The sequence below is a fragment of the Pecten maximus genome, chromosome 18 (assembly GCF_902652985.1).
Source record: "Pecten maximus chromosome 18, xPecMax1.1, whole genome shotgun sequence".
Classification (NCBI taxonomy): Eukaryota; Metazoa; Mollusca; class Bivalvia; order Pectinida; family Pectinidae; genus Pecten; species Pecten maximus.
This window is the reverse complement of record NC_047032.1, coordinates 24,329,471-24,341,887: the sequence shown is the minus strand read 5'-3', so window position 1 is coordinate 24,341,887 and position 12,417 is coordinate 24,329,471. Positions and strand designations below refer to the sequence as shown.

Sequence of the window (12,417 nt, the reverse complement as noted above, 5' to 3'; positions counted from 1 at the left end):
ACTATGGAATTCCCGCCTTTTTCACCTGTAGTTCTACCTGATTCTATTTTCAGTGGGAGCATATATTTTTGTTTTCCAAGTCTTAAGATATTGCTCGTTATTCTCGTCAATTACTCCACAAAATAGCTACAAACAAAAAAATATAAGTAGAAACATATTTTCGTTAGGGACTTGGTTTAGATTAGCTGATTTAGCTGTGTGCGTCCTCGGTACACGGTATTCCGAGAGAAAAAACCCAGACCTACGTTAGTACAGTTTTTAAAAGTTATCCCCTCTTATATTAAATTCAGTCAGGAGGCATGTAGGGCTGTGACACCAGGAAAACGACAGAGCACCGTAATGAAATATAAAGGGGAGACAACCTCAAAAGTAAAACCAAAATAATGTGTGAATTATTTGTATTCCTATGGCAAGGTCGTGTTTCTATACTTCAATAATCTAATGATTCACTGCAAGATTCATGACATTCTTTTGTATTATTCTATATAAACAGAATGTATAGAGGAAATTGGCATGGAATGCTTGGAAAATTTGTGTAAATCGTCATTTTTGGTTCATTATTTCCCGACCATGCAATATCCCCTGGAATACAAATCTAGGTTTTAAGGATTAATAAGGTGTATTTCGAAGGAACATTAAAAAAAAGTTTCATTGAAATGAAAGATTTGAAGTTTGAACTTTTGACAAAATAATGTTTCCAATGCTGTTGTACTGTTGTGAGAATTGGTGCTATGGGATCTGTAGTATTGTCTGTCCACAGAGACGTTCTTCGTAAATATCAACCTTAAAAGAGTTACGCCATGATACATGTGTATGGTTAATTAAGATGTTTCTCTCTCGTTGTTTCTGTTAAATGAATGATAATCAAAACACCTTACGGTATGAACTGTAGTATATGTACAATTCCCTATAAGCGCCGGGTCTTGTAGACGTATGTGTATTTATCGAACTTATGTTTAATGAAACTAGCTTAAGCTAGCATAACTCATTTTATTCCAGTCCTAAATCGCCATAACTATTGATATGACGCTGGGCTTTTATATCAAATTGATCTGTTGTATTACAGGGCATGCTACAGTCTGACGTCATCAGTGTACTTCCTGTGTGTATCTGTCCCGCCTAACGTCACCATGACCAGTCGCCGTATGACAAGGTAATTACAATATTGTATTTCCATTCCTGATTACATTATGTCAATCCGTCATCATTTTATGGCAACGGGACATTTATCACATCAAAGAGATTCTAAATATGAAAACGAGCCCAGCGTCCGCAGTAAATATTTTTGTAATCCCATATCAGTAGAACACAATTTAAGTCATTAACTTTTTCATTTGATACACATTCGATGTAAAATGAACAATACGTAAAATTAAAGCATTTAGATTATTTACGCAGTTCAAAAGTAATTACTGTAAACTGATTTTGATTCCACTAATGCCCCTGTCTAGCCTCAGTGGAATGTCGCTAGCACAGTGTGACCAAGCGAAGGACCATCATACATGTATTTATGTTGTATATCATTAATTGTTACTACCTGTATGATCAAGATTAAATTTGGTGTTAATTAAGCGCAGTTATTTATTCCAACATAATATACTCTGATTGATCACTCTTAATCTTAATCACAGTAGTCGGAAAATATATCCGGATTTCCATTTACTTTTGAAGATAGTGTAGTTCTGGTTAAGGTGGAGAGAAAAAGATACTTTTAAAAACAAGAAGCAATGTATCCTTAGTAAAAATACCAGCTGCAAAAATATTTTAAGGAAATCGCAGTAGGGTTCATTGTATTGTTAAAAAATGGGATCGTCATAAATCTTCCCACTACTTCCGAGAGGAAGGACGACGTTATCATGCCTACAATCGTTTGTACATTTCACCGGAAACGAGTTCCAGTACCACACTCGTATACTAAGCTATACATCTACATAAATGTATATCTGTATGTACGGTATCATGTAGTAATAACGACAGTACAGACACTATGAGGCACGTAAATTGTATAATTTTCGAGAAAATCTGCCCCGTTATCAGGACACAAAGTAAAATACAAACGATCACATACAGACATAGAACATCAGACTATATATGTTTAGTATATAAACAACGAACAATATCTATATAATATCAAGATGCATATTGGGAGTTACCCATTTTACCTCAAATGAAACATAGTTAAAAATCTGTCTAATGATGAGTGTTAAACACAATTTAAAAACCTTGTAACACAATAGATAGCTCAAGGGGACTAGGTCAAGCGTGACCAGATAGTCCTACCCATCATAAACGTAATAATTTGGATACGGAAGTCAATTCCTAGTGTCACATATCATAGTAGCTGAGGGGCAAAGTTAGAAATCTTGCCTCGATCGAAAGAGAGAGAAAGAGAAGCACAAATACCTACGCAGGCAGATCTAGAGAGAGACATACCTACACAGACAGACCTAGAGACACATACACAGACAGACCTAGAGATACACACATACCTACACAGACAGACCTAGAGAGACACATACCTACACAGACAGACCTAGAGACACACATAACTACACAGACAGACATAGAGAGACACACATACCTACACAGACAGACCTAGAGATACACATACCTACACAGACAGACCTAGAGATACACATACCTACACAGACAGACCTAGAGAGACACACATAACTACACAGACAGACCTAGAGATACACACATACCTAAAGTTTGACCATCTTGAAAACACACACCTTAAACTTCCTTTCCAGTTTCACTGGTGTCATTTAGCTGGAAATTGGTAGGAATGTTAAGGAAGGGGGACCAAACAAAGTATGGTTATTTTTCAGCCTCGTACAAACTTTGACAAAGTACTTTTGCGCAATGATGATTTTCCTGAAAGACACATATTTCAAATTTCTTCTCAAGTTCTACCAGTGGGATTCAGCGCAAACTTTGCTTCAATGATCCTGAGATGGTCCTGATCAAGGGTCTTTAGAATCAGAATTGTCTCCCTTACATCGACTGATACGTAATAGCTCACTACTAGAATTGTCTCCCTTTCATTGACTGACGCGTAATAAATCACTACTAGAATTAACTCCTTTCATCAACTAAAACGTTATAACTCAATACAAGAATTATCTCCCTTTAATGAAATTAAATCAAATTAGCTTTTAATTCTAGATAGCCGCAGAGCGATTCGTCAAAATATTCTCCATTAAATCTATAATGATGTATAACCGACACAATATTTTATTTCATTGGTCATTTCATTTTACAACTTTTGATTCTTTACATCGTTTATTTATTTGCAGGTTTTCGACAAACACGTGGAGGCTGATCTCAATGATAGTTCTTGCTGGCTTGCTTTATATTGGAGTTGTGAAATCGTACTCGTTGTTTTGTGAAAAAAGCACGTGCTATGGGTTATTTTCCTCGTTTATAAAATCGCCTGTTAAATACGAAGGGAAAGTAAACGATTCTACATCAAATACTATATTGAATACCTCAAATACCAACGCTTACAAAGTCACTGACCGTGATATCCGCATACATTACTTTAATCCGAACCAGTGGACTGGTCCCGATACCTTTAAAAAGTGTTCCCACAAATGTTCTATAACGTTTGGACGTAATTTTAAGGATTATTCCTCTAGCCAATTTGTGATATTTGATGGAAGCTCATCACTTCCTAATAAACCCCCTCGAAAACCAGCAGGTCAAATCTGGATATATCATGGCATGGAACCGCCACCTCTTCAGCCCAGACTACAGAGGTGGAGACGTAAGATTAACTGGACAATTTCCTATAGAAGAGATGCAGATTTTACTCATGTGTATGGTACAATGTTGTTTAAAAATGTGAAAGGAACAGAAAGAGTCAGACTTAAGAGTAAATGGGAAGAAAAAACGCATGGTAATGCTTGGTTTGTGTCTCATCCAAACGTACCGAGCAAACGAGACCAATACGCAAAGAAGTTGCACGGCTACAGCAATGTGGACATTTACTCGAGAACGGGGCCAAAGATGTGCCCTACGAAAGAAATAAAGATTGTGAGAAGTTATTAAGTGACAAATATAAATTTTATCTCTCGTTTGAGAACTCTTTATGTCGCGATTACGTCACAGAAAAATGTTTTAAGATATATGCGGCCCAAGCTGACGTCATTCCTGTTGTTCGAGGTGTCACGGATTATTCTGTGTTTGTCCCCCCAAATTCCTACATAGACACAATCAAATTCAAACATATTCAAAGTTTAGCGACATTCCAGATGGAGCTTGCTAGTAATCAAACTGCATTTGAAAATTATTTTCAATGGAGAAAATATTACTATAATGAACCAACAGGCAGCCGGGCCTTCTGTCAGCTGTGTGCTGAAGCCCATAGAATTCCGACCAAACACAGACTGTACGATAATCTGGACACCTGGATACAAGGGGACAGGGATAATCCCATGTGTCGGGAGGTCTCCGACATCATGTGATTTTTACGTAGTTACGTCCTTGTAAACTGAAGGTTTTTTGTGTCATCAGTCGTGGTATTTTAAAAGAAAGATTTCAATTATATTTGATATATACACATCTTATCACGTAACCCTCATTTCCCCTGTTATTTTTTATGATAACACTGGTTACATAACTATATTGTTGTCAGTGTAATAACACCATTACATAACCGCCCTGTTATCAGTGTAATAACACCATTACATAACCGCCCTGTTATCAGTGTAATATCACCCATTACATAACCGCCCTGTTACCATTGCCATTACACTTATTACATAACCGCCCTGTTATCAGTGCCATGACATCTATTACATAACCGCCCTGTTATCATTGCCATTACATCTATTACATAACCGCCCTGTTATCAGTGCCATGACATCTATTACATAACCGCCCTGTTATTATGGCCCTTACACTATACATTTGTAACTGCCCTGTTATCGGTTCCATTACACTTAATAAATAACCCATTGTCATCGCCCATTGCATAATATATGGTACATGAATGTTTTTATTAATCTAATTAAAATATCGTTTTTTAAATAGTTGCTGATGTTGTTTTTTTAACATAAAATGTCGGACAAAGTTAGATGTTTAGAGCATGTGATCTTGGACTAACTATACACTCTTGTTTTATTTCAAAGAAGAGACAAATACATGTATATATGTATATACCAGTATAATTCAATAATTGTCATTAAACCTGACGCATTACTTGATTGACATATTTTGACATGTTTAGCTTTTACCTTTATAACATACAAGCGACATCACTATATACAGTGTATGATAATCACAATAACTTTAAAAATCCCCTGTATTTATACAAAACAAACCAACAGTGTTGTGTAAAAAGTATCAGTATATACTGTACAAACATACAATGTTGTATTACATGTATCAGTGTTATACTGTACACACACACAATGTTGTATTACATGTATCAGTGTTATACTGTACAAACCAACAATGTTGTATTACATGTATCAGTTATATACTGTACAAACACACAATGTTGTATTACATGTATCAGTGTTATACTGTACAAACACACAATGTTGTATTACATATATCAGTTTATACTGTACAACCCCACAATGTTGTATTACATGTATCAGTTGTATATTGTACACACACAATGTTGTATTGCATATATCAGTTTATACTGTACACACACAATGTTGTATTACATGTATCAGTGTTATACTGTACAAACCCACAATGTTGTATTACATGTATCAGTGTTATACTGTACAAACCCATAATATTGTATTACATGTATCAGTCTTATACTGTACAAACATACAATGTTGTATTACATGTATCAGTGTTATACTGTACAAACACACAATGTTGTGTTACATGTATCAGTGTATACTGTACAAACACACAATGTTGTATTACATGTATCAGTTTATACTGTACAAACCCACAATGTTTTATTACATGTATCAGTTTTATACTGTACAAACACACAATGTTGTATTACATGTATCAGTGTTATACTGTACAAACACACAATGTTGTGTTACATGTATCAGTGTTATACTGTACACACACAATGTTGTATTACATGTATCAGTGTTATACTGTACAAACCCACAATGTTGTATTACATGTATCAGTGTTATACTGTACAACCCCACAATGTTGTATTACATGTATCAGTTGTATATTGTACACACACAATGTTGTATTGCATATATCAGTTTATACTGTACACACACAATGTTGTATTACATGTATCAGTGTTATACTGTACAAACCCACAATGTTGTATTACATGTATCAGTGTTATACTGTACTAACCCATAATGTTGTATTACATGTATCAGTCTTATACTGTACAAACACACAATGTTGTATTACATATATCAGTGTTATACTGTACAAACCAACAATGTTGTATTACATGTATCAGTGTATACTGTACAAACACACAATGTTGTATTACATGTATCAGTTTATACTGTACAAACCCACAATGTTTTATTACATGTATCAGTTTTATACTTTACAAACACACAATGTTGTATTACATGTATCAGTGTTATACTGTACAAACACACAATGTTGTGTTACATGTATCAGTGTTATACTGTACACACACAATGTTGTATTACATGTATCAGTGTTATACTGTACAAACCAACAATGTTGTATTACATGTATCAGTGTTATACTGTACAAAACCACAATGTTGTATTAAATGTATCAGTGTTATACTGTACAAACCCACAATGTTGTATTACATGTATCAGTTCTATACTGTACAAACACACAATGTTGTATTACATGTATCAGTGTTATACTGTACAAACACACAATGTTGTGTTAGATGTATCAGTTTTATACTGTACAAGCCACAATGTTGTATTACATGTATCAGTTATATACTGTACAAGCCCATAATGTTGTATTACATGTATCAGTTTATACTGTACAAACGCACAATGTTGTATTACATATATCAGTTTTATACTGTACAAACACACAATGTTGTATTACATGTATCAGTGTTATACTGTACAAACCCACAATGCTGTATTACATGTATCAGTGTTATACTGTACAAACCCACAATGTTGTATTACAGGTATCAGTTTTATACTGTACAAACACACAATGTTGTATTACATGTATCAGTGTTATATTGTACAAACACACAATGTTGTATTACATGTATCAGTGTTATACCGTACAAACCCACAATGTTGTATTACATGTATCAGTGTTATACTGTACAAAAACACAATGTTGTATTACATGTATCAGTGTTATACTGTACATATCCACAATGTTGTATTTAATGTATCAGTTCTATACTGTACAAACACACAATGTGGTATTACATGTATCAGTGTTATACTGTACAAACCCATAATGTTGTATTACATGTATCAGTGTTATACCGTACAAACACACAATGTGGTATTACATGTATCAGTGTTATATTGTACAAACACACAATGTTGTATTACATGTATCAGTGTTATACCGTACAAACCCACAATGTTGTATTACATGTATCAGTGTTATACTGTACAAAAACACAATGTTGTATTACATGTATCAGTTTATACTGTACAAACCCACAATGTTGTGTTACATGTATCAGTTTATACTGTACAAACCCACAATGTTGTGTTACATGTATCAGTTTATACTGTACAAACACACAATGTTGTGTTACATGTATCAGTGTATACTGTACAAACACACAATGTTGAATTACATGTATCAGTTTATACTGTACAAACCCACAATGTTTTATTACATGTATCAGTTTTATACTGTACAAACACACAATGTTGTATTACATGTATCAGTGTTATACTGTACAAACACACAATGTTGTGTTACATGTATCAGTGTTATACTGTACACACACAATGTTGTATTACATGTATCAGTGTTATACTGTACAACCCCACAATGTTGTATTGCATGTATCAGTTATATACTGTACAAACACACAATGTTGTATTACATGTATCAGTGTTATACTGTACAAACACACAATGTTGTATTACATATATCAGTTTATACTGTACAACCCCACAATGTTGTATTACATGTATCAGTTGTATATTGTACACACACAATGTTGTATTGCATATATCAGTTTATACTGTACACACACAATGTTGTATTACATGTATCAGTGTTATACTGTACACACACAATGTTGTATTACATGTATCAGTGTTATACTGTACAAACCCACAATGTTGTATTACATGTATCAGTGTTATACTGTACAAACCCATAATATTGTATTACATGTATCAGTCTTATACTGTACAAACATACAATGTTGTATTACATGTATCAGTGTTATACTGTACAAACCCATAATATTGTATTACATGTATCAGTCTTATACTGTACAAACATACAATGTTGTATTACATGTATCAGTGTTATACTGTACAAACACACAATGTTGTGTTACATGTATCAGTGTATACTGTACAAACACACAATGTTGTATTACATGTATCAGTTTATACTGTACAAACCCACAATGTTTTATTACATGTATCAGTTTTATACTGTACAAACACACAATGTTGTATTACCTGTATCAGTGTTATACTGTACAAACACACAATGTTGTGTTACATGTATCAGTGTTATACTGTACACACACAATGTTGTATTACATGTATCAGTGTTATACTGTACAAACCCACAATGTTGTATTACATGTATCAGTGTTATACTGTACAACCCCACAATGTTGTATTACATGTATCAGTTGTATATTGTACACACACAATGTTGTATTGCATATATCAGTTTATACTGTACACACACAATGTTGTATTACATGTATCAGTGTTATACTGTACAAACCCACAATGTTGTATTACATGTATCAGTGTTATACTGTACAAACCCATAATGTTGTATTACATGTATCAGTCTTATACTGTACAAACATACAATGTTGTATTACATGTATCAGTGTTATACTGTACAAACACACAATGTTGTGTTACATGTATCAGTGTATACTGTACAAACACACAATGTTGTATTACATATATCAGTGTTATACTGTACAAACCAACAATGTTGTATTACATGTATCAGTGTTATACTGTACAAACACACAATATTGTGTTACATGTATCAGTGTATACTGTACAAACACACAATGTTGTATTACATGTATCAGTTTATACTGTACAAACCCACAATGTTTTATTACATGTATCAGTTTTATACTGTACAAACACACAATGTTGTATTACATGTATCAGTGTTATACTGTACAAACACACAATGTTGTGTTACATGTATCAGTGTTATACTGTACACACACAATGTTGTATTACATGTATCAGTGTTATACTGTACAAACCAACAATGTTGTATTACATGTATCAGTGTTATACTGTACAAAACCACAATGTTGTATTAAATGTATCAGTGTTATACTGTACAAACCCACAATGTTGTATTACATGTATCAGTGTTATACTGTACAAACACACAATGTTGTGTTAGATGTATCAGTTTTATACTGTACAAGCCACAATGTTGTATTACATGTATCAGTTATATACTGTACAAGCCCATAATGTTGTATTACATGTATCAGTTTATACTGTACAAACGCACAATGTTGTATTACATATATCAGTTTTATACTGTACAAACACACAATGTTGTATTACATGTATCAGTGTTATACTGTACAAACCCACAATGCTGTATTACATGTATCAGTGTTATACTGTACAAACCCACAATGTTGTATTACAGGTATCAGTTTTATACTGTACAAACCCATAATGTTGTATTACATGTATCAGTGTTATACCGTACAAACACACAATGTTGTATTACATGTATCAGTGTTATATTGTACAAACACACAATGTTGTATTACATGTATCAGTGTTATACCGTACAAACCCACAATGTTGTATTACATGTATCAGTGTTATACTGTACAAAAACACAATGTTGTATTACATGTATCAGTTATATACTGTACAAATCCACAATGTTGTATTTAATGTATCAGTTCTATACTGTACAAACACACAATGTGGTATTACATGTATCAGTGTTATACTGTACAAACCCATAATGTTGTATTACATGTATCAGTGTTATACCGTACAAACACACAATGTGGTATTACATGTATCAGTGTTATATTGTACAAACACACAATGTTGTATTACATGTATCAGTGTTATACCGTACAAACCCACAATGTTGTATTACATGTATCAGTGTTATACTGTACAAAAACACAATGTTGTATTACATGTATCAGTTTATACTGTACAAACCCACAATGTTGTGTTACATGTATCAGTTTATACTGTACAAACACACAATGTTGTATTACATATATCAGTTTATACTGTACAAACCCACAATGTTGTATTACATGTATCAGTTTATACTGTACAAACACACAATGTTGTATTACATGTATCAGTGTTATACTGTACAAACACACAATGTTGTATTACATGTATCAGTTTATACTGTACAAACCCACAATGTTGTATTACATGTATCAGTTTTATACTGTACAAACACACAATGTTGTATTACATGTATCAGTGTTATACTGTACAAACACACAATGTTGTATTACATGTATCAGTGTTATACTGTACACACACAATGTTGTATTACATGTATCAGTGTTATACTGTACAAACCCACAATGTTGTATTACATGTATCAGTGTTATACTGTACAACCCCACAATGTTGTATTACATGTATCAGTTGTATATTGTACACACACAATGTTGTATTGCATATATCAGTTTATACTGTACACACACAATGTTGTATTACATGTATCAGTGTTATACTGTACAAACCCACAATGTTGTATTACATGTATCAGTGTTATACTGTACAAACCCATAATGTTGTATTACATGTATCAGTGTTATACTGTACAAACATACAATGTTGTATTACATGTATCAGTGTTATACTGTACAAACACACAATGTTGTATTACATGTATCAGTGTTATACTGTACAAACCAACAATGTTGTATTACATGTATCAGTTATATACTGTACAAACCCACAATGTTGTATTACATGTATCAGTGTTATACTGTACAAACACACAATGTTGTATTAAATGTATCAGTGTTATACTGTACAAACCCACAATGTTGTATTACATGTATCAGTTCTATACTGTACAAACACACAATGTTGTATTACATGTATCAGTGTTATACTGTACAAACACACAATGTTGTGTTAGATGTATCAGTTTTATACTGTACAAGCCACAATGTTGTATTACATGTATCAGTTATATACTGTACAAGCCCATAATGTTGTATTACATGTATCACTTTATACTGTACAAACGCACAATGTTGTATTACATGTATCAGTTTTATACTGTACAAACACACAATGTTGTATTACATGTATCAGTGTTATACTGTACAAACCCACAATGCTGTATTACATGTATCAGTATTATACTGTACAAACCCACAATGTTGTATTACAGGTATCAGTTTTATACTGTACAAACCCATAATGTTGTATTACATGTATCAGTGTTATACCGTACAAACACACAATGTTGTATTACATGTATCAGTGTTATATTGTACAAACACACAATGTTGTATTACATGTATCAGTGTTATACCGTACAAACCCACAATGTTGTATTACACGTATCAGTGTTATACTGTACAAAAACACAATGTTGTATTACATGTATCAGTTATATACTGTACAAATCCACAATGTTTTATTTAATGTATCAGTTCTATACTGTACAAACACACAATGTGGTATTAAATGTATCTGTGTTATACTGTACAAACCCATAATGTTGTATTACATGTATCAGTGTTATACCGTACAAACACACAATGTTGTATTACATGTATCAGTGTTATATTGTACAAACACACAATGTTGTACTACATGTATCAGTGTTATACCGTACAAACCCACAATGTTGTATTACATGTATCAGTGTTATACTGTACAAATCCACAATGTTGTATTTAATGTATCAGTTTACACTGTACAAATCCACAATGTTGTATTTAATGTATCAGTTCTATACTGTACAAACACACAATGTTGTATTACATGTATCAGTTTATACTGTACAAACCCATAATGTTGTATTACATGTATCAGTGTTATACCGTACAAACACACAATGTTTTATTTAATGAATCAGTTCTATACTGTACAAACACACAATGTGGTATTACATGTATCTGTGTTATACTGTACAAACCCATAATGTTGTATTACATGTATCAGTGTTATACCGTACAAACACACAATGTTGTATTACATGTATCAGTGTTATGTTGTACAAACACACAATGTTGTATTACATGTATCAGTGTTATACTGTACAAACCCACAATGTTGTATTACATGT

At 33.0% G+C, this 12,417-nt stretch overlaps 1 protein-coding gene across 1 annotated transcript; it reads left to right on the top strand.

Moving 5' to 3' along the window:
- Positions 1-3,905: 3,905 nt before the first annotated feature.
- Positions 3,906-5,038, top strand: LOC117316321 (alpha-(1,3)-fucosyltransferase C-like; the record flags this gene model as incomplete). The annotated part of the gene is made up of 1 exon (XM_033870862.1): positions 3,906-5,038. A coding segment is annotated over one exon (564 nt), but the record flags the coding sequence as incomplete, so codon positions are not given.
- Between the last annotated feature and the right edge of the window lie 7,379 nt (positions 5,039-12,417).